The sequence below is a fragment of the Babylonia areolata genome, chromosome 22 (genome assembly GCF_041734735.1).
Source record: "Babylonia areolata isolate BAREFJ2019XMU chromosome 22, ASM4173473v1, whole genome shotgun sequence".
Classification (NCBI taxonomy): domain Eukaryota; kingdom Metazoa; phylum Mollusca; class Gastropoda; order Neogastropoda; family Buccinidae; genus Babylonia; species Babylonia areolata.
In genome coordinates, this window is record NC_134897.1 from 19,421,240 (window position 1) to 19,446,342 (window position 25,103).

The following is a 25,103-nucleotide window of genomic DNA, read 5'->3' on the forward strand; positions in this document are numbered from 1 at the left end:
AGCAATGAGTGATTGTACAACTGATTGGGAATGCGAAAACGTACACGTTAATGCGGTACAGAAATATCTGTACTTGTCTAAGGGGTATTACGGATAAATTCAGTACCATGGAAAAAAGTGCAAAGGTCCTGAAGTTGCTTATTTATGTGGGGTCCACACCAGTTCTAAATAACGTGTTAAAAAAGCGTGTTTTGCTTGTGTTGGGTCCTTTCTTTTGTTTGGTTGAAATTTGAAAGATGAAATTTATCTGAATGACAAGTCTATAAAGTGTGAAACATATAAATTTTGTTGTTGTTTTTTTTAGAAGTTTCTTCCCAAAACAAATTTGAGCTCTGTGTGTGTGTGTGTGTACACCAGTAGTGCAGTAATTCATACACACCGACTCATTCATCAGCACATCAAATCCATAGCAAGTTGTAAAGCTAAAATATTTTCTTTTATTGATCAGTGAAGAATGAAATATGCACAGCCGTGTACACTTGAAGACATATCCACACGCACACACCAAGATGTCTGCCAACACCCAGTGCCTGTTCGTTGTCCAGAAATCATAAAGAACATGTCAAGAATTGCTGGCTTTTAAAAAAAAAACTTTTTTTTTTTTTAAACTATTTCCTATCTCAGGGTCTCTCTTATCCCCGTATTGGGTTGGTTGGTTCTTTAGGCAAGGAGGAGGGTATTCATAAATTCAAAGTTGAAACATCATTCCTGAGTGCTCTGGTTGTTTTTTTCTTTTCTTTCTTTGTCTGCCTTACAGCTTATTATTTCAATATTTATCATTTATAAAGGTTATGATCTCAAGACAAAGTTGAAATCTGTTGAAAATTCAAGCAAGGGAAAGTGCAAAGTTCCAAAGCATGGTAAAAAATAAACCCCCAAAAAACAAGTGCAAGTTTGGTGGTGGTTTTCTTTTTTAACAGTAATGTAAAAAGAGTGTGGATTCCTGAGAAAGGACATTGCCCCACCCCAAAAAAAACTTAAGTGTGGTCCTCTGTCCTCTGCAATATGCTCAGAACCAGGTTGTTTCCAAAAGGTAGGCTTAACCCTTTGATTGCTGCTGATGAGTATGTTCATCAGTGAATGGCTGTCACCTGAGAAAAGATCAAATGTACAGGTCAGGACATCAGTCATCATTCTTTATTTGCTCTCCTCTTCCTCTCGGGGGTTTCATTATTTTTGCTCAACAAAATCAATTACACCACCTAAGAGAGTAATAGTTCTTGTACTTCAAATTAATGTCACACTGATTTAATTAAAATTCAGCAGTCAAGGGGTTAATACTTGCATGCTGGAAAGTGAAGTTCACTTAACACATAAGTACAATTACCTGGTTTACGCAAGCAATTTAAAAGTCTTCAATCCCAACCAAAACACATCTACTTCTCTGTATTTTCTTTAGACAAATATGAGGTACGCTGATGTCTCCTGTCCCTTGAAACTAGTTCAATGTTTCTCCACTGTGCACAGGGTCACATTTCCTGAGCATACAACATGGTATGCTTCAGCTGGGCACTCAGGTCTGCACACAATGACAATGACTTTGACATTTTTAAGATTTTTCATGACAGATTTTTCTTTATTTTGTGTCATAAAAGGGTATGTTTGATTTCTCATGGAATACTTCAAGTTGTATTACTTCTTTTAAAAAAAAATAAAACACAAACAAAAAAGACCAAAGTCAATTTATTCAAAGGTTAATTTCCATGTGGAAATAACACTTACTGATTAAAGAACTTACTATGGGATATCTTGGCACGGTTACTGTTGAGTTTATCCTGGCACAAGAACAGAAAAGTACATTCTATTTTTTTTGAGCACAGCTCAATGAGAAAAAACAAACAAACAAAACCCGCAAGAAATACAGTGTTGCCGGTTGCAAAGCAAATGCTAAAACACCTGCTGTAGATGTGCCGGAGATAATAACAGCAGGCGGGTGCACTCAAGTGCATACATGTCATGTTTAGATTTACATCAACATTTTACATCAGTAGGTTTGTTCACATGAAGCTGTAGTTTGCGAATAAAGTTTTGCAACAAAAGTTTCATGCTGAAAACAAAGCAAAGCAGAGATGTTCTCTTTTCATAATTCAAAACAATAGCAACAAACAAAACGTTAGAAGAAACCCAGCACATGAAAACACTGTTCAGAAAGAAAAGCTTGTCGGTACTTTCTAGCCTACAGTGACTACTTTTCCTGGCTGGGGGTGTAAAATCTGAAAAGTTGTCACACTGCAAGAGGACACATCCATGCTGAAATCAATTGCTGCAGCAGTATATGGAGGAAAACAGTCCTGAAATCACTATCAAAGAACTGGTGATCCCCCCCCACCCCCCAAAAAAAGCAACATTCCTTTTTCTTCATGTCATGGAATGGAAAACATTTCCACATGCTCTGCTTCCAATAAAAAGCCAGAATGATACTAAGCATGAAGCGGAGTTGCGGCCAAGTGGTAATGTGTCCGCCTAGCAAGCAAGAGAATCTGAACATACAGGTTTGAATCTCACACTCAGCATTATTTTCTCCCCCTCCATCAGACCTTGAGTTTAGGTCTGGACACCAGTCATTCAGGTGTGATGATAAACCCAGGTCCCTTGTGTAACATGCATGCAGTACACGTAAAAGAACCCACAGCAACAAAAAGTGCCGTCCTTTGCAAAACTTCTGTAGAAAATTCCACTTTGATAGTAATTTAAGTAAAAAAAAAAAAGGCTCAGTACTGTCGTGATGTGGCAGTGCTCTTCCCAAGGGAAAGCAGTCTGAATTCCACACAAAGAAATTGGTTGTGACAAAAAGAGCAATACAACACAATACGACAGCTAATGTTGCCAGAACAAAGAGAAAACAGGTTGCCTGAATTCCACTTGAGAGAAACTGCAACACAAAATGATGCTCTGAACAACGGAAGCCAAAAAACGAACGAAAAGACTTGGCTACGGAAGCGATCCATGCCACGCCTTCACAGTAACTGTCTTTGTTCTAATAAAAAGCAAGAGCTACAACAGCATGGGACTCACCTGACACTGTCAACAAAACATCATTACTATTGTACTCTTCCCCCCCCCCCTTTTTTTTGGGGGGGGGGGGGTTAAGTAGTTTCTAACACCAGGTGAAATCCTGATTCAGACTGATCAAATTCAAAACTTTGTTGGAGCCCCTCTTTGTCCTTTCAGTCTAGCTTTGACACTGTGCTGTCTGGCTATTATAATAACCCAGTGGTTGGTGCGCCCATGTTCCCAGGCAGCTAGGAATGGGACAGATTTCCCCCCGATACTCTCCAACATCAACATTTGTACAGATCATGGCCCGTCTTGTTTATACACACAGAACACTTGCACGTGTTAAAGATCTGCTTGTCTTTCTGAGAGTTGATGGAAACACAAAAACACCTGGTATATATTGTCCCTGGAAACACTACGGCTGACTTAACAGGACACAAAACACAGCCATACATGTAAAAGCCACCTGGGGTAAATCGCAAAACGATTACAAGCAGGTACTGTAACACTTGAAGAAAAACAAAATTACAAAACCAAAACACACTGACTGGGTTGCTTGAGCGCTGCAGCACTGAATTTGCTTTGCATTAAGATCGTTCATTAGTTTGTGGAAATGGCTTCGAGTTAGGAACGTTCTTAGTGCCAGACAAACTTAGCGTTGCTAAGATCACTCATGCAACTCACCCCTGACACCCAACTCTGACTCTGGCTACATCCTTGTTCAGAGCAGGCTCTCCTCGGAACTGTATCTGAACAAAACAATTTTCATGAACCCTTGCCCAGTGTCATCAACACCACTCAACTTCCTCTGATGAGACTTCTCAAATGAACGATACAGATCCTGATTTTCCTCTGAGAATCGTTCCCTTGAAACCTTTATTAAGACTTTCTCTGCTACATAGCTACACCAGTGCGGTACCCTAAACTAGAGCAAGATCAGCTTACGCAGTTTATATCTAGACCAAAAAGTGAAAGTAAACGCTCAAAGTACTATGCCCCTTATCTCATGCCTGTTTAAATGAGATTGACCATTATACCTAAATTTAGAGGATATAATTTGGAATAAATTTTTTTTAATTTTTATTATTAACATAGCTGATCAATTCTAAACACATGAGTGAATACAAACAGAAAATCTTCCATCCCACTGAAAATGAAAAGCATTTTTCCCCCAAAACGGTCACTTCATTTCTAGGATGTTCTAAACGAGATCAGAACCCTTCTCCAGTGGAATGTCAGTGGAAGGAACGTGCATTTTACACCACTACAATCTACAGCGTCATGGAGAAGTCTCAAAGCCCAGAAATTCTATGGGATGATCATTTACTGAGCTGCAGGCATCAATACTTTGCCTTTTGAATTCTCTCAGGAACAGACATTATACATCTTCATCTCCATGTGTTAACTGATCGTTAAAAGAATCAATAATACATTCATGAAAATATTTTCTAAAAATTCAAAGCAGGGTAAGCTGACAAGTTTGCTTGGCGTTAACAGTGCTGGACATAATAAATACATCTTTTTACTGCATATCAACCGAAAAATGATTACAACATGATTAAAGCTGATGAACATTTGTTACCTGGATAATGTGTTCCAGCCCGTTTGCCATCCATATCACCTCACTCACTCTCTCATGCACGCCATTCTGTGGATATTTATCACATACCGTTATTATTCTGAAGGCAATGTCAACATAAGTAGGAACCGCAGTATTTCTTCGAGATAAGCACTTAAGGCGTACAAATAGACATAACAAGGACAACAAAATTTCCACACATACTTAAGCTCCACCAGACTGATGTTTCACATCTTTTTTTTCCTTTTACACAAACAGAAGACATTGTTGTCGTCCAACGTATGATTCTCATACCACCCCACCCAACCCCCACCTCCCTTTCCCCAGCTTCCCTGCCAAAAACTTGACAAATACACACATAACAAATGCAACTGCGTTAAAAGCATACCCATGCATGTTTAATCAATAATGTGTGCAGGCAGCCCGAATGATATGAAACAAACAAAATATACAGGAAATCACAGAAGTCAGAAACAGTCCGGTGTTAGGGAAATGTACAACTCAGCTGGCAGACTTGTTGAACTGAAAGAGATGTACCTGCACTGAACATACAACATGAACAGATGTACCATTTGGTACAACGATCACATCACCATCATTCATACCAGTACAGACACTGACTTCATTATACAATGCATCCAACCAAGTTTTAAGCATGTCAGAAACAACCCAACTCATCTGTTCAGAGTTGCAAATGCATACAATATACAAACACATGCACATACAAAAAAGATGAATTCATACACACTCACATGTGCATCAAAGAAACAATTATTTGAAAAAAAAAGAAACAATTATTTGAAAAAAAAAGAAAAATTATTTGAAAACAACAACAACAAAAACCCACAAAAAACAATTCCAGCACACTGAATTCAGAACAGATCGTATCACGGATGGACATAACCAAAGATAGCTGCCAATCCGATCTGCATTTGGACACACAGTATGTAACAATAACAGCAACACACAGTCCAAGACAGACACGCACACACACACAAAGACAAACACACACAGTCAAAGATCGACACAAACTGTCAAACCTGTCAGAATTCATACTTTTCACCACCCTGTCACGTCACCTTCATCACTGATCACATTTTCAGCATCACTAATCTGCATTACCCTAACTGACCCCGTGTACAGTGCTAGGGTTTTCTGGATGCAGATAACATGAACTGAGAGTGTTAGTATCAGTATCACTAGCTCAAGGAGGCGTCACTGCGTTCGGACAAATCCATATACGCTACACCACATCTGCCAAGCAGATGCCTGACCAGCAGTGTAACCCAACGCGCTTAGTCAGGCCTTGAGAGAAAAAAAAAAGGAAGAAAGGTGAATAAATAATAGATAAGCTTACATAAATAAATAAATAATTAATTAATTATAATATAAAAAGATAGTAGTAATAATAATAAAATAATATTAATAATAAAAAAATAAATAAATAAGACAATGAGATGAGAGTGTTAAAAGGGTGACAGCAGGTGTGAACTGGCTTGGGAAAGGGAATGCAGCACTCAATACACCAATAAAAGATTCCATGCATAAAAACCAGCCGTACAGGGCCACGCACTGTAGAGTATTCCACATGTCAACGGCAGCAGTTAATTGTGCTGTGAGTATGAAATACATCACCGTAACAAAACTTCCAACAGTAAAAGTTAAATCAAAGAAAGGAGTCTTGAAATTAAATCATCCTCGGAGCATTCTTCTCACCTGATCATGAGGAATAACCGGACAATTTATAGGCCTTTAGTCCTGCCTTCTTCTTCTTCTTCTGCGTTCGTGGGCTGCAACTCCCACATTCACTCGCATGTACACGAGTTTTATGTGCATGACCGTTTTTACCCCGCCATGTAGGCAGCCACACTCCGCTTTTGGGGGTGTGCATGCTGGGTATGTTCTTGTTTCCATAACCCACCGGGATCTTTAACGTGCGCATTTGATCTTCTGCATGCATTTACACACAAAGGGGGTTCAGGCACTAGCAGGTCTGCACATATGTTGACCTGGGAGATCGTAAAAATCTCCACCCTTTACCCACCAGGCGCCGTCACCGTGATTCGAACCCGGGACCGTCAGATTGAAAGTCCAACGCTTTAACCACTCGGCTATTGCGCCCGTCTTTAGTCCTGCCAATCGCTCTCACTTTCTACAAAGCCAAACACTCTCTTCATACATCAAGCAATAGAAAAGCTTATTAACTCACTCAGTACGGCCAGTCCTCTCTTCTCCTCTACACAGACCCCTCGGATGTCCAGTGGGTGTCTGAATGACCCAACATTTAGCTTCCGTCGTCAGAATTGTGGTATTCTTTGTCAACATTCACCTCTTCAGTATAAGAGCCTTCCGCATGCAATATTTTGATGATGGTAACTGGGGTGAAACGCTGTTAACGTCGTCTCTTTCGCCGTTCGTATGGAGAGAGTTAATTTTTGCTCTTGTTGAAGGTTGAAGGTCCCACAGCCTTACATGGCTATAGGGTCACAGAAATCACGTCCACCGTGTCTAGCGCTCGGCACAGGAAGGTGGGCCCAGATCCTCTCCTTCCACCATTTTAACCTTGCCCAGCCTGAGCCAGATACCCATTCACACCTGGGTGTAGTGAGAACAATCGGAGTAAAAAGGAACTTTTCTATCTAAAATTATGTTTAAATAAAATACTTACCGTGATCCAACTAGTGCAGACTCCGGCAGGGGTCTGACATTCCTGTCCTGTGCAAACTACTATCTGCCTATGCGGAGAAAACGAAAGTACTACGGCCGATAACCTCCCGGAAGTAGGCAACCCCCCCTTTTTTCCCCTGGCTAGCGCCCTCTCTTTCCGGCAGCCATCATGACTCCTGTTCCTGTGCTCTCCATACGGCTAAGTTTTTTTCGTATTTTCTGTCTGTCTGTCAATACCTTTCCCCAAGGACGCAGAACATGCTGAACTGGGGTCTCACACCCTCATCACCAGGTCATGTGGAGTGATGGCCACGTGGAGTGATGGCCTAGAGGTAACGCGTCCGCCTAGCAAGCTAGAGAAATCTGAGCGCACTGGTTCGAATCGCGGCTCAGCCGTTGATATTTTCTCCCCCTCTACTAGATCCTGAGTGGTGGTCTGGACGCTAGTCATTCTGATGAGGTGATAAACTGAGGTCCCGTGTACAGCATGCATTTAGCACACGTAAAAGAACCCACAGCAGCAAAAGGGTTGTTCCTGGCAAAATTCTGTAGAAAAATCCACTTCGGTAGGAAAAACAAACAAAACTGCACGCAGGAAAAAATATTTAAAAATGGGTGGTGCTGTAGTGTAGTGATGCGCTCTCCCTGGGGAGAGCGCCCGAATTTCACACAGAGAAATCTGTTGTGATAAAAAGAAATACAAATACAAATAAGTCCGACACCTAACTAACTCAAATGCTTCTTTGGATAGTGGTCAGCATATGAATGTTTTCTGACACGGAGATAGGATGCCCACTAGAAATACAACCACCAACACGTTTCAGATTTTAAAAAAACCAAAAAGCAAAAAAAAAAAAACATGTCTCCCTGAAGATTTCTCAGGGCTGGTGGCACTTCAACAAATACATGCAAATAACAACAGTGAGAAATCTTTCTGTGTGCACTGAGCAAGTCTGAAACTTCATGCACCTGTCTCTGTTGCATCAGCCACCAGACGTTCCCACATGCACGTGTGTGTGCAACATAAACACAGACCTTAGCAGACATTCGGAAGCACTGTTACTGCCAGACCAGAAACACATGCTTTTGGAGCACAGATTCCTTTTCCAGCTTTCTTTCTTGACGGTAAAAGTTTAATATCTCCTTGATTCCCCCCCAAGTAAGGTATACAGCGTAGGAGTAAAAAGCGACTGCTTTCATTTTTTTTATATTTTTTTAATTAAATGCTTTCATATAAAAAAATAATAAAAAATAATAATAATAATAAAAAAGGACAGCCTGGAAGAAAGTATACTCCTGATGATGGGGTATGGCTGCCTACAAGGTGGGGGGGTAAAAATGGTCGTTCACGTGAAAACCCACTTGTACATACAAGTGAATGTTGGATGTGCAGGCCAGGTACACGAAAGAAGAATAAAATGACACACTGTTCAACTCCCAACATACATCAAAAGAAGAAGAGAGTAACTGTTTTCCAATAAAACATCCTGCAACCACTTCTCTCACACACACCGATTCCTTGCAATGACAAGTATGCAGATGCATACTATACAATGATCCGTGCATGCTCAACACACAGAGATTTTTTTCAACAAATACGGAATTGGGAAAGCTGAATTCTCCCAAATGAAAATCACATATGAATTTTAAAACAGAAGAAAAGCAGTTGTAATGAATATAACTACACACATAACAACTGATTTGTGGAAAGGTAAACCTGGTTTATCATCCATTTTTAAGGAAAAAAAAAAATAAAAAAAAAAATAAAAATAAATAAACAAAAAGTTATCTGCTTGGTTTTCAAATCAGCAGAGCAATAATACATGCATACTTAAAACTAAACCTGACAGTAAAACCGTGCTTTAAAAAAAATAAATAAATAAACCACTGTCATTTCATGCTAACAAATATCACACACACACACACACAAAAAAAGAAAAAAAAAGAAAAAGAATAACATACACTAAAAATGTAAGCACAAAAAGCCATTTTTAAGTTATGACTGCCTATGATGTGAAAGCAGAACTCACTAAACCCTAAAATATTAAGTTCTAATACTGACATACAGAACTACAACAAGCAGCTAAAAAGCAGACACTGAAAAAGATAATAAAATTGGCTCAAAAACAGGCAAAGGACAAGTTCTATTTTAATGGTAGTTCCATATAATGCAAAATGAAAGTAGATAAATTACTTAAAATGTGATAGAGCAGGCAAAGTTACTTAAAAAAAGAAGAAAAATACAACACACCCCCCCCCCCCCTGAAAAAACAAAAACATCAAAATAATGCATAGGCGTAATCAGCATCAGTTAATTTGCTTCACAAACAGAAAAATAATGTTAAAAACATATTCTCTTTTCCTCACTTACTTACTAACACACACATACAAAAAACAACAACAACAACAAAACCAGCAGCACACTACAGCTTGCAGAGAACAGTAAAAAAAAAAAAAAAAAAAAAAAAAAAAATGTAACAGCTGATCTTGTCTCAAGTTAAGGGGATTACAATTCTTTTTTTTTCTTTTTTTTTATGAATATCATGACAAAAAAGTTTAAAAGAATCTTTTTTTTCTAAAACAACAAACAAAATATGACAATGTCAGCATGACAAGTTAACTCTGTAATCAGAAAAAAAACTGTAGTTCAGTTTAGTTCAGTTGCTTAAGGAGGCGTCACTGTGTTCGGAGAAATCCATAAACTCTACACCACATCTGCAAAACAGATGCCTGACCAGCAGCGAAATCCAACACCCCTAAGCCTTGAGGAAAACATAAAAATAAACAAACAAACGAAATATGAAAAACATGACAAGATAAAATAAAGAAATAATAATAATACTAATAATATCAACAAAAATAAATGAATAAACAAACAAATAACACATAATCATAACCTAATCTCAACATCCACATTGCTCTTCCAACCCTTCCCACACCCCACACCCCAGAACAACTGCTACAAGCAAGTACGACAAAAAAGCAGTAGCTTCATCGAAAACAGATATATAACACATGTCATACACAAACGTTAAAAGATTTGTTTTTAAATTCTTTTTTTTTATTTTTTTTTTTTAAAGGTTACAGGCTCTGAGGCAGTGAATTCATATTCACTGCGCCTCAGGCTCGCCATTGGAAGGCGGGAACCCAATCCTCTCTTCCCCCCCACCCCCCGACTTTCAACCTTCCCTGACCAAACTCAGGTACCCACCCACCCACCCTCTCACAGTGGAGTGAGAAAAATCGGAGAAAAGTGTCCCCCCCCCCACCAACTCTGCCCCCTCCCCCCACCCCCACCTCTGCCCCCTCCCCCCAAGCACACAGCACCATGTCAAACTAGGGCCTCGAAACCCTGATCACCGTTGAACACTGGATCACAAGTCTAAAAGCCAAACCGATAACGCCACGGCGCCACCCAAACATTAAAGCCACTTCCTAACTCGTGTTTCCACGCCACACTTTCACTGGAAGAAAGGACATCATAACAGAAGTAAAAAAAACAAAAACAAACGTGAACAACAACAATTAAAAAATTTAAAAAAACAAAAAAAACAATAACAAGCAAATAAAACCACTTATTGAGTAGCAGCTGGTTCGTTCAGTGAGCATACTTTCTGAGGATCCTCTTCCTTTGGCATTGACAGGAAAGACAAACTTTGGCCGCAGGGTTGGGGTTGGGGGGGGGGGGGTGCGGGGGTCAGGGAGTTAATCACCTGATTCAGATCAACGAGATTCAAGACAAGAGAAAAATAACGATGCAGAGAAAAGAAAATATGTGGATGATAGAGTGGGAAAATGTGTGTGTATGTGTACGTGTGTGAAAGATGCAGATAAAGTGTTTAGTGTGTGTGTGTGTGTGTGTGTTGTGTGTGTATGTGTGTGTGTTGTGTGTTGTGTGTGTGTGTGTGTGTGTTAAATAAGTAATATCTGAATTTTTTTTTTTAATGGGATAGGATGTCAATTTTTTTTTTATTCTATACATGCACAAGTATACAAAAATACAAATCCACACATTATTCAACAAAAATGAAAACAGCTCCTCCAAAAAGAATACAACCAGCTTTTTTTTTTTTTCAGCTTCAAGATTAAGTACTGCATGTAAAAAACTGCAACAAAGTATATGAGCAGCTTAAAAAGCAAACACTATCCAAACAGAAGACATTAAAATCGTACAAAGAAAAACAACAGCAACAAAAAAACAGAAAAGTAAAAAAGCCCGAAAATGGCCCAAAGACCCAAAATAAAGTAAATAGTAAAAAAAAAAACCCAACCTATTACCTAAAAAAAAACTTCTACAATAACATGCGCAGACTATACAAGGTCACAAGTGGACTATACAATAATGTAAGTACATTTAAAAAAATTTTGTTTGTCACAGTTATTTTCTTTTTTTCCTTTTTTTTTTTTTTTTTAAATCATGACTTTCATTATGTGGAGTTAAAGGTTCCCTACCTTTTCACAGCCATCAGGACAGAGAATTTATATCCACTGTGTCTGGGGCTCAACACATGAAGGCTGGGCCCAATCCTCTCCTTCTGCTGTTTTAACCTTCACCGACCAAAGTCAGGTATCCAATCACATGTGGAGTGATGGCCCAGAGGTAACGCGTCCGCCTAGGAAGCCGAGAAAATCTAAGCGCGCTGGTTCCAATCACAGCTCAGCTGCCGATATTTCCCCCCCCCCCCTCCACTAGACCCCTTGAGTGGTGGTCTGGACGCTAGTCATTCGGATGAGACGGTAAACCGAGGTCCAGTGTGCAGCATGCACTTAATGCACGTAAAAGAACCCATGGCAACAAAAGGGTTGTTCCTGGCAAAATTCTGTAAAAAAAAAAAAAAAAAATCCACTTTGATAGGAAAAACAAATAAAAATGCATGCAGGAAAAAATACAAAAAAAAACATTTGCTGTAGTGTAGCGACGCGCTCTCCCTGGGGACAGCAGCCCAAATTTCACACAGAGAAATCTGTTGTGATAAAAAGAAATACGAATACAAATACATCCCAATGGAGTGAGGAAATGTAGGCGCCTCCCCCATGGACACAAAACCATGCCAAAACAGGGGTATCAAACCCTGATCGCTGGTGAACACTGGAACAGAGGTCCAATGCCCTATCCACTCTGCCAAAGCACCTTGCTCATTACAAGAGGTGAGGGGAAACCTGGACGACACTCAACACAGAAATGTGGCCCCCACAAAAAAAAAAAGTATGGGAACATTTTACATCTGACAAAGAGAGAAATATCACTGATGAATATCGGAATATCAAAGAAAATGTTTTCAGTGTGATACACGTATGTTAACCAGAGTTTAAGTAGCTTTCTTAAAAAGAAACAAACAAACCAAACAAAAAAACACTCAAAAAATCAACAACAACAAAACCAACACATGTGGGATAAGTGCCTTGGCACCACAACACTACTTATCAATTTTAACTTGGAAGTGGTTTATCACTCTCTCTCATTTTCATGATAAAACCGGTGCACAATTATACACCATATGCATGCTGCATGCATGCACTCATGCGCATGTGACCATATATTAGCACTTGCAGACACAACTCAAATACACAAAATAAAAAACATTTTTTCCAATACTTCCTTAAAAAGCACACATACTCTCCTGTGACCCAAATGAACACTCCCACAGACACAGACCACATGCTAAATCCAAACAAACTTTTCACAGATTCCAACACGCACACACTGACACACACCTGAGATATTCCCCCGAGCAAAGCAAAAGAGAAAGGCTTTACACAAAATATCCATGGTAAGGCTCTTTTGTGGTGGTGGTGGTGGTGGCTACTTGAAGAAGGGAATCTCTGATCAGTGCTATTGTACAGCAAGGCATGTTAAAAGTAACGCAAAAGGCCAGGAACGTTCGGCCACCACGCTTTCCTGTTTTTCTTCTTCTTCTCCTTCTTCTTCTCCTTTTTTATTCATTTATTTTTTTTAATGACCAACATCCCACATTCACGCAGGAAGATAGACAAAACAGACTGAGCTGCCAATCGTTATGGGAAGGAAGGAAGAAAAGGGGGGGGGGGGGCTTAACACAAAGCCTGCTGCTGCCGCTGCCATTACACCACATGGCAACACGCCCAAGATATATATTTAAAAAAAACAAAAACAAACAAAAGAAACAACAACAAACAAACCCTGTGCAGGTCCAGAAAGAGCAATGCATCAATCAATCAATCCTGGCGTGATGGGAAGGCCCAGCCGGCGTTTTCATCCAGAAAGAGCAACAGATGGATCAATCAATCAATCCATGCGTGAAGGGAAGGCCCGGCTGGCGTTTCCACTATACGCGGTTGCTATGGCTATGCTGGGGGGAGCTGTTCTTGCGCTTCTCGATCTCCACCTCCAGGTTGTTCATGAGGACCTCGTTGAAGGACTGGAAGATGGTCTCCAGGCCCTCCTTGTCGTGGATGTTGCACGAGCGGACCTGCCAGTGGCGAGAGTCGCCCACCTCCTTCTCCAGGTCCAAGAGGGCGGTGATCTGGTGACATGGCGGGAGGGGGTTGGGGGGTGGCGGGGGACGGTGTGAGAAGTCAGGAGGTTAATACAGTGTGCATTCTAAAAAAATTCCTACATCTTGTACTCATGTTTTTCTCTTTCTGAGATAATATTCTTGCATTTTGTAGTTTTAAGAAATGTTTCAAGAGATCTTAAATTCTTGTATTTTGCATGCATATACAAGGTCACAGTCGACACGACTATCGTACGCATACATATATATATATATTACCCACCGTACTGGGACAGGTGGGGAGAAGGTGCAGTCGTACTGGGACAGGTATATATATATATATATTATCAAATACGCACACTAAAGATCCTGAAATCCATGTCAGTGTTCGGTGGGTTATGGAAACAAGAACATACCTGGCATGCACCCCCCCTGAAAATGGAGTACAACTACATGGTGGGGTAAAAACAATCACACACCACTCTTACACACAAACGAACGTGGGGAGTTGCAGCCCACGACAAACACTGAGAAAGAACCTTACCTCCTCAGCGGAACGTGCCCCCTCCACGTCAGAGTAGTTAGCCAGGAGGAGGAGGGGCAGGGTCTTCAGCTGGGGGTGGTTCAGGGCTTTCACCAGCTCCTGCTTGGCCGTCTCCAGCTCCTCTGCGCTGCCCGTGCTCTTCACCACAAAGATGATGCCCTGGAACACCTGGTAGTACCTGTCCCAGTAGGGGCGCACCTTCTCCCCACCTGAAACCATGCAATGAGACACACTTTATCAAATTTTGGTCTGCGCTCTTTAACATGAAGTTTATGCCCTGGAACACCTGATAGTACCTGTCCAAGTACGACCGCACCTTCTCCCCACCTGGAAGTATGGAATGAGGCACACTATATTACATTTTGGTCTGCGTTTTTTACCACGCAGATGATGCCCTCGCCTGGTAGCACCTGTCCCAGTACCCACCTGGAAGCATGGAATCTAACCGATAATAATGAAACATAAAATTCCTAATAATGAAACATATAAAAGGTGGTTCATGCTCTTTACCATGAAGGTGATCCCTTGGAACACCTGGTTGTACCTGCCCCAGTATGTGTGCACCTCTCCCCAACTGAAGCATGGAATGAGACATACCATATTAAATTTTGGTCTGCCCTGCTCTTCAACATGAAGGTGATGCCTTGGAACACCTGGTTGTACCTGCCCCAATATGTGTGCACCTCTCCCCACATGGAAGCATGGAATGAGACATACCATATTAAATTTTGGTCTGCCCTGCTCTTTACCATGAAGGTGATGCCTTGGAACACCTGGTTGTACCTGCCCCAATATGTGTGCACCTCTCCCCACATGGAAGCATGGAATGAGACATACTATATCAAATTCTGGAAGGCGCTCTTTACCATGAAGGCGATGCCTTGGAACACCTGGTTGTACCTGCCCCAATATGTGTGCACCTCTCCCCACATGGAAGCATGGAATGAGACATACCATATTAAATTTTGGTCTGCCCTGCTCTTTACCATGAAGGTGATGCCTTGGAACACCTGGTTGTACCTGCCCCAATATGTGTGCACCTCTCCCCACATGGAAGCATGGAATGAGACATACTATATCAAATTCTGGCCTGCGCTCTTTACCATGAAGGCGATGCCTTGGAACACCTGGTTGTACCTGCCCCAATATGTGTGCACCTCTCCCCACCTGGAATGTACAATGTCTGGTCTGTAATTGTCATCACAAAGATGATGCCCTGGAACATCCGATAATACCTGTCCAGGTATGTTCGCACTTTTTCTCCACCTGAAACGTACAATGTTTGATCTATGATTTTCATCATGACAAATCCATTTGTATGTGTTCTAATTTATCATCTCCTGGTTGCACAGACTGAGCAGATGCCTGACCAGCTGCATAACTCAACACACTTAGTCAGGCCTTGAAGGGGGGGAAAAAATGAAAACAAAAAAAAGAATGAAAGATATGCCAAACGAAACATACAATATTTGGCCTGTGCTATGTAAACATGACACTTTAGAACATCTGGATGTACCTGTCCCAGTATGGCTGCAACTGGAAACATGGAATGAAACATTAACCAGATAAAACATGCAATATTTGGTTTGTGCAACAAGACTATGACACCTTGGAACACTTGGCACAAAAATAAGAGTGAAAATGGAAAATTATATTATTCTTAAATCCTGAAGGAAAATTTCGAATAGGCGTTGTAATAGTTGTTACTTTACTGCTTTCTGTCTCTCATGTCCATTTTTCTGAGCTAAAAGTTTTCTCTATCGTTTAACATAACAATAATCCCTTTTTTTCTTTCTGTAGACAGTTTACGTGCTCATTCTTCAGGTAAATTTGTACAGCAAGCAATTCTAAACATTTATGAATTGAATATCTATTAACTCATTCTTTACTGTCCGATGACTTCCTCCATTTTCTCTCTGTACTGGCCGTTTGTTTATAAGAAAAATATCTAAAAAAAAGAATGCAATTACATATAGCTGTGAAATTTTGTGATAATATAAAGAATAGAATGGACTAACATTTCGCAAAGTTTCAAAGCACTCACTTAATTATTGACTGATTTATCATATTTTGAAAAAATCCATGTTTTTCACAACTGACATAAATGGGGTGAGTTTTTCTCATATATTAGAAATTCTCTATATGTGGTCTTTTGTAACCATAGTCATTTCCTAATTGTAGTAATTGAATGGGAAAATGCGTATGCACTGTGAATATCCACTACAGAATCATTTTGCATTAGACTTTGAGCCACAGTACTTGCTGAAGTTGACGGAAACGGCATCTTGTCGAGCGAGAGAGCGCCCTTTGTGACTGTACGCTTGCATGTACTGTGCTCAAACAAAGGCATTTTCAGCCACAATAAAAGTACAGGCGTACTTTTGGGTGACTGTAGAACAGAGCTGTGCCACTTAGTTTTGCACAAAACGGTTAACCAATGAACTACGAAATTTTAAACTCACTGTACGCTATACCGTACCACAGTAACGAAGCGTTGTGCACATGAGGTATGCTATAGCGTACCTTTGTACAGAAAGAGTTAAAAGCAGACATCTATGTCTCTTACAGCTGAGTGAATGCAAAAATAAAAGCCTGAAACTACGACTGTTTTGTGCCTATTCCGTCAAAGATGACAAATCAAACTGAACTGAACCATATTTAAAAAGGAAACTATTAAAAAAAAAAATTTTTTTAAATGAACCATTCTCTTTCTGTGCATGTGAATATGCGTACATCTGCAGATGCATGCATGCCTCGTGTGTGTGTGTGTGTGTGTGTGTACACTTGTACACTGGAAGGCCTGCATGTGATGTGTAAATGTGTGTTTGAGAGCACACATACATGCCAATGCATATTCTTTGAAAACTTTTTCTTCTTCGCTGCCATCAACACCAACTCCACAGCTGAATGTTCACTTCAGGCTTTTCTCAAACACATCTTCATCAGTCTCCCTTTCCCCTTCATTCTCCCAACAAATGAGTCGACAGAACAATCTGACCCAGGAATAAAGTTCTCATTGCCCTATTATTGACTCCCTCCAGACTATGAACCCATCCAACATTCCAAAGTCGAAAAGGGAAGGGCGTGCCGACACTTAACCACAACATATAAATAACTCCAGACTTGAGCAAAACAAACAAGCTCTTCAGTCGATGCTGTCACCGCAGGAAATCAGCCATTTCCTGCCACAGTGAGAGCAGAGTCCAACAGCTGAGTGATCGTAATTCCCATCATTCCCACTCGCCATCCACTGCACAAAAACACTTCACACAGGCCTGCTGCACAGCCAACACAATCACACACTGTCCTCTCACACACAGTCATACACACACGAGTTCATTCTCAGCAAGCAGTTTTACTCAACACTATGTCACAATGGGTGCAACAGTTGGTTGAAGCGTTGGACTTTCAATCTGAGGGTCCCGGGTTCAAATCCATGTCACAGTGCCTGGTGGGTAAAGGGTGGAGGTTTTTCCAAATAATAATAATAATAATAACAATAATGGTATTTATATAGCACTGAATCTTGTGCAGAGACAAATCAAAGCGCTTTCGCACCAGTCATTCACATGCATGCATAACTCTAAAACTGTAGAAACTAAAGACAAGGAAGGGCAGGCAAGGGAGGCTATTTTGTGAAGAGGTGGGTTTTAAGGCCAGACTTGAAAGAGCTGAGTATGGAGACTTGATGAAGCCAAAGAGGAAGTTCATTCCAATTGCAAGGTCCAGAGACAGAGAAAGAACAGCAGCCAACAGTCAAGTGTTTGAATCTGGGTATGCGTAAACAGAGTGGATCCAAAGCCAATTGTAGTGAGCGAGATGGAGTGTAGAGGTGAAGGCAGCCACAGAGATAGGAAGGGGCAGTTTTGTGAATACATCTATAACATAGAGTGCTGATCTTGTACTTTATTCGGTGTGAGACAGGGAGCCAGTGGAGATGTTGCAAAAGAGGAGTGATGTGCTCACATCTTTTCTTTCTGAGAACTAATCGGGCAGCAGAGTTTCGTATGTGCTGAAGGGACTGAATGGATGAAGCAGGCAAACCAGACAATAGAGAGTTACAGATGTGCAGACCTGCTAGTGCCTGCACCCCCTTTGTGTGTATGTGTATGCAGGAGACCAAATACACATATTGAAGATCCTGTATCCATGTCACTGTTCACTGGGTTATGGAAACAAGAATATACATGGCTGCGCGTGGGTGTTATAATTCGGGAGAAAACAAAATCTTTACGTGTGTATATTATTTGTTTTTTGGGGGGTTTTTTGGTGTTTTTTTTTTGGGGGGGGGTCTTCCTTTTCTTGTTTCTTTTGTTGTTGTCTGTATAATCTAATAAAAATTATGAACAAAAAATATAAAATAAAATAAAAATTAAAAAAAGAAAGAAAATACCACAATAACAAAACCACATGTTTGTGTCAATAAATTGCAAACCAAACCAAAACACACACACAAAAAAAGAATACATATGGCAGGATATACATGGCAGGCACAGCCCCTCCCCTTCAAAAACAAAGTACAACTGCTTTCATGGTGGGGATAAAAACGGTCATACAAGTGAAAACCCATCCGTGTACACAAGTGAACATGGGAGTGACAGCCTACAAATGAAAAAACAAGAACAATCCCCTGCCCCCCCACAAAAAAAAAACACAAAAAAAAACAGTATGAAATTAATAATACATCATACTTGAAAGTCTCAACAACATGTCACCATCAAAAAATGCATACCAAAAGGGCTCAACACTATGTCATTATCAATAATTCAAACAAACACCTATAGAACAGCTGCACTCAACAATATGTCATATGTGATGGCCTAGAGGTAACGCGTCCGTCTAGGAAGCCAGAGAATCTGAGCGCGCTGGTTCGAATCACGGCTCAGCCGCCGATATTTTCTTCCTCTCCACTAGACCTTGAGTGGTGGTCTGGATGCTAGTCATTCAGATGAGATGATAAACCGAGGTCCCGTGTGCAGCATGCACTTAGCGCATGTAAAAGAACCCACGGCAACAGAAGGGTTGTTCCTGGCAAAATTCTGTAGAAAAATCCACTTCAATAGGAAAAACAAATAAAACTGCAGACAGGAAAAATACAAAAAAAAGGGTGGCACTGTAGTGTAGCGACACACTCTCCCTGGAGAGAACGGCCCGAATTTTACAGAGAAATCTGTTGTGATAAAAAGAAATACAAATACAAATAAAAGGAGTTTGTATTATACTCCATGTTTGGTGATACATATACTTACCATGTCAAACTGATGCAAACTAGGCCTATCGGTTTGCTCTGCTTGGCCAAATTTTGCGTGGCTAACAGTGAAAACACGAGCCGTCTTGCCCGGTCCGCTCCTAGCCAATCAAACGCCTCTAAAAGCTATAAGCTCTGAATCATTCCTTTGGCCAAGGCTCTCCACGCCATCTTGTCAGGTTTACGCTCTGTCTCGTCTTACGCTTTTTTTTGGCTATTAAGCATATTCATTTGGCCTTATTTTGCTGCATGCGGCTTGTGTTTATTGTATTCTTACATTCTGTGTACTCAATTCGACTCGGCCCCCTCGATTCATTGTTTTCGCTCTATAATACAAATAAAAAGAAATTGTACCAAAACATGCCTTGTAGTTGTAAGCACCTACTGGTAATATTTGCAGGTGTTTGTGTGCTTCTATTTTTGGACTCTAGAATGAGAATGAAGTAACGTGCTGTCACTGCTGAGCATCCAGATGAGGTCATCATCAAATCCAGCAGACAACCAGGGAGATTTTGTACACAAAATATTTGTATAGTAATCCCCCGAAAACAGAGTATGGCTGTCTACATGGCGGGGTAAACACGATCATACATGTAAAAGACCTATCGTGTACATACAAGTGAGAGTTGCAGCCCATGAACGTAGAAGTATAGTACCAACTGATAGTGTGATAGTGTGTGTGTGTGTGTGTGTGTGTGTGTGTGTGTGTGTGTGTCTGTGTGTGTGTGCACTTAGAGTTGACTTCATCAAGATTTTGTGCCTTATAAATTTTATTATTATTAGTAGTATTTTTATGTATTGATCTATTAGTTTTTATTTATTTATATTATTTATTTCTTAAAAAAAAATTTTTTTCAAGGGTTTCTTTCTTTTCTTTTTTTCTCTCAAGGCCTGACTAAGCGCATTGGGTTACGGTGCTGGTCAGGCATCTGCTTGGCAGATGTGGTGTAGCGTATATGGAGCTGACCGAACGCAGTGACGCCTCCTTGAGCTACTGATACTGATACTGTCCACTTCAGTTTTCAGAGAAACATTATTAGTCTGACGTTTTATTCAAAAATTTCTCTGCATAGGCGGGTAGTAGTTTGCACAGGACAGGAATTAAGACCCCTGCTGGAGTCTGCACAAGTGGGTCACGGTTAAGTATGTGTAATTAAAATATTCTTTACGAGAAACTGGTCCTTGCTGAATTGTAAGGAACTTCTCTTTGTGAAATGCAGAATGCTTCTGTTCATCTGGTAGCAAGGAACAAGCCCAACCAATAATCACTCCACGTTACAAAACAGTCTGTCACTTGTCGTGCTAAGCGTGCTCACGAGCACCTCCTCTGGAGAAACAAAATGGCTGACACAACGTTTATTGTGAGGGGTTTGTTTTTGTTTTTTTCAACTCATGCCCCCACTCACCCCTACCCCCTCTCCCCAGCACCAGTCAACCTCAAAGATGAAAAGTTAACCCAAGACATTTTTTTTTTACACTTCTTCCCCTTCCTTCTGGTGAACAAAGACACCATGGCCTGGATTTGTTATTCGACACTATGTTTACACACACACACACACACACACACACACATGAACACAGAGATATACAAAAATAATATTTAAAGAATACTTACCTCCTAATTCTTTTACATCCAGGATGCAATCATCAAATAGCACAGCCTTTATGCTAAAGCCTGCAAAACATGTTGAAGGAGCAGTTAATAACCCCAAAAGAAGCTCCTAGCACTTGTTACTAAAAACTGAAAGAGAAGGTATACACACAACTAAGAAAACAATGGTGTAGACCAGTTTGCAATCAATTTTTTTTCTTCAGAAAATGAACTATTGACAAAAAAACAACAACAACCCTCTAGAAAATTCAAATAACAACACAATCACTCAGAGCGCTCCACAAGTAACATGTTAAAAAAGAGAAGCAACAATCATCAAAAAACAAAAAAAAAAAAAAAAAAAATCAATTACAAAGAAACAGTCACCATCCTGGTATCATGAACAACACAACACACACACACACACATACACTCACACAATCACACACACACACACAGCACCTCCACCCAGACATACACACACAACACTGGAAAAAGTAGTACATCCAATGAATGGAGCTTCCCATGCTCTTGGCTCACATAAATCCTGTACAAATTTCACCGTAAAGCAGCCTCACCCACAGTTCTCACTCTTATCTGTACAACAGGTGCCACAACTGAGTGGTTACAGCCTTAGTCTATGAATCTGAGGATTCCCCGATTCAAAACCAAGCATCGGCATCTGGCAAGTAAAGGGTGGAGGTCTGAATTTGCCAGTTTGTCATGTGAACTAATGCGTGAGCTACTGATGTCTTTCTGCTAATACCCTTCGTGTGTATGTTTCCACATGTGCGAGATCAAATATATTATAATCCAGTTCGACATGGGTTGTGGAAACAAACACATACCCACCACACACATACCCTCAAAAACCATGGCTGCTGAAACATGAGATTATTTTTCTTCAAATGTTACCAAAATCAAACATTGTTGCTAAAAATATGGTGCTTACACACACACACAAGAGCCACAGATGTGCACACACACATACCACACACAAACAAGCACACACATACACAGCCACAGATGTACACACACACATACCACACACACACTCAGACACACCATCTAACTCTCACCTAATATATCACAAGTATGAAAAGACATATATTTTAACAAAAGTACCAATACCACAACTATACAAAAACACAACAAAAGGAGGAGTTTGTGTTATACTCCATGTTTGGTGTTACATATACTTACCATGTCAAACTGATGCAAACTAGGCCTATCGGTTTAACTAATTTAATGCAGTCCTGCATAATTACTGATCAACGCTCTCTTACCGATTGTGGGTTCTACTTTATGCAGATCGTCCCCACTGAGTACAGCCAAGATGGAGCTCTTCCCACATCCTTCCAGACCAATGCACAGAATGCTGAAGTTCGGTCGTGTTGGGTTGGGGCCTTTGCAGCACAGTCGTCTGTATAGCTGACATCACAACAAAAATAATATCAAAAACATATCTTGATAGTAAATCCCCAAGATCCAAAACTGGACAACACCACACAAACCTGTTGGGCTCATTGGATGATATAGGATATGCTATTACAGAGTGATTTATATGATCATTCTTTTTTTTTTAATGTCTGTGTGTGTGTGTGTGTGTGTGTGTGTGTGTGTGTGTGTGTGTGTGATAAGCATGAGAAGCAGACCAACCCTACTGCTATACCATGTTTTTCTCTGCTTTTAAGCTCAGTTTCACTGTTTGTGTGGGTGGATAACATGTGTACAATTCCTTGCCCCAAGCTAAAACATACATCATCCCTCTCACTAATGATGGCAACATGCTTCCTTTTACAACCAGATAGCAACAGGAAGTTGCCTATTTCTCATCAACCAAGCGACATCATACACTATGCATGTTTAGAGATAAAAAAATTATACTTTTTAATTTTAATGAAAAGCTGTTTACACTTGTAGGCAAAAAAACAACAACATATATTGTGCACATTCTGGAAGGGGTTGGGGGTAATTATCAAAATGCTTAAAATATAAAGAAGGCTAACAATCATCCTGATAATGCATGCACAAACACAAAACTATAGACAACAAACATCCATCGACATCTACTACAAAACTACTGACAGTAATCAGCAACGTATGCCAGATTGGACTATTTTAGTATTTATTATCTGTAATATAAATGGTCATACATTTTTTTTCAAAATATCCAAATAAAAGCTGAACTACAGCCCTGCCAGCTCATTACAACTATTTATAAATTTCTTGGGTAAATTAAACATAAGTCATTTCACAATAGTGACCATTCACCAGACACTGACTGTTTGTGTTAAACTATTTGATCACTCTTCCATTTCTGGGTGATTTACAATATAAAAGACCTGAGAGTTTGACCAAACTTAATCTGCTGACAACTGCTGGTAAGCGTGTTTCCTCATCAAACAAGTCAAGAACTGATGCTTCACTGTCATGAAAAGGGACAAGCAAAACTACAAAATTTATTATGTCACACATACTTAAAGATAAACGTTGAATTCCAGTCAACAGACTGCATTAGTCATGTAATAGTTTCTCAGAAGGGTTTCCAGTTCATCATTTGGAAGAGGGTATTTTTGTGATAAACCTTACATCCAAAGGAATTCTGGTGTTCACAATTGGCTTTCCATAAAGCTTTCAAAAGTGTCAGATCTAGTCTATGTTAAGATGCTTATCTGTCTATAAATACAGTGTCTGTGTGGGTCTGGGTTCATATCCCAGTTTTACCTTTCTCCCAAGTTGGGCTGGGAAGTAAAACTAAGTGTTCTGTACTTCGGACGAGATGATAAACTGAGGTTCTGTGTGCAGCACACACTTGATGCACAGAAAAATAACCCATAGAAACAAAAATGTTGTCCTCTGCAGAAGAAATCCACTCTGATTGGTGCACAAATATGCACTCACACCCTGGCTTGCTTGTTGGGTTTTGCTGCTGTCAGGCATCTGCATAGCAGATGTGGTGTAGCAGATATGAACTGATACTAAAGCAATGATGTCTCAAGAAAACTGAAACTGAATCGTCTAACTAATGGAAGAGAGAAAATCCCAGCTTGTACAAGGTTTGAACCATAGAGCTGCAATCATCTTGCTTCCAGCAACTAGCATAATACCCACCTGGCAACTGAGCACGATTTGATTTCCAAACAAATTGAAATGTAAAACTTTATGTGCATCTTGATGTGCGTATAAATGGATCAGTTCACATGCTTTGACATCTTCTAAAAACTGAAAGCGAAACTGATTTAGACTGATATGAAGATGAAATACACAACTAGTCAGTTTGGGAGGAATTGACAAGTTTGCACGAAGTTTAAATACTGTTGCAATGGTGAGCATGTAGCTTCTTGAAAGTGGAACTGGTGCCATCTACATTTATATATTTGATTTCTCTAAAGTATTTGTCTCAATCTATTCTTCTGAATATGGCATAAACTAGTGATGAACTGTTGTGCTGTCAAACATTGATGGGGGTTTTAATTACCATTGACCGTACCACTGTGAGAACCCCTGCACTTAAAACGCATCAGTTTTGTGAACAATCTAACACCGTAGCCGTCAATCAAAACTGGAAGAAACGTCAAAGCTATGATTATTGACGTTTTCTGTCATTAATCTGACTGGCCTGTCTGCACCCAACGGAACCATTGAATGTGTCTCCACTGTTCACTGAACCAGCACGCCAGTGGTACAGCATAGCACGCCAGTGAAACAGCATAGCACGCCAGTGGAACAGCTAGCTTAGTAAACCAAATCATAACACAACAAGAAAAGCACAAAACTTCAGACTTTTGAGTCATGATGTACATAGCTTGTTGTGAAGGAGCAGCACAAAAAATTATGTAATTACTATAAGCTTCACGCCAAGTCAAGTGAAGTGAAGCGCGAGACTAGAGAAAAGTTGACAATTCTCACCGCATACAACCCAACACGACAGAGCGCACACAGAATCTGAAAACTTTCACACATCTTGCCGGTCTGGTCTCGGTATATCTGACTTTAGAAAG

The 25,103-nt window shown here is 40.2% G+C and overlaps 1 protein-coding gene across 1 annotated transcript in view; it reads right to left on the reverse strand.

The window, feature by feature from the left end:
* Window positions 1–10,554: 10,554 nt before the first annotated feature.
* LOC143297040 (ADP-ribosylation factor-like protein 15) overlaps window positions 10,555–25,103 on the reverse strand; it is a 14,630-nt gene continuing 81 nt past the window's right edge. Inside the window, exons 1-5 of the mRNA XM_076609206.1 lie at window positions 25,012–25,103; window positions 22,386–22,530; window positions 21,124–21,183; window positions 14,261–14,469; window positions 10,555–13,746 (exon numbers count right to left, since the gene is read on the reverse strand). The exon at window positions 25,012–25,103 is cut by the window's right edge and continues 81 nt beyond it. Coding sequence (XP_076465321.1) covers window positions 13,549–13,746; window positions 14,261–14,469; window positions 21,124–21,183; window positions 22,386–22,530; window positions 25,012–25,065 — 666 coding nt within the window. The 5' untranslated portion in view covers window positions 25,066–25,103 and the 3' untranslated portion in view covers window positions 10,555–13,548. The remainder of the gene's footprint in view (window positions 13,747–14,260; window positions 14,470–21,123; window positions 21,184–22,385; window positions 22,531–25,011) is intronic.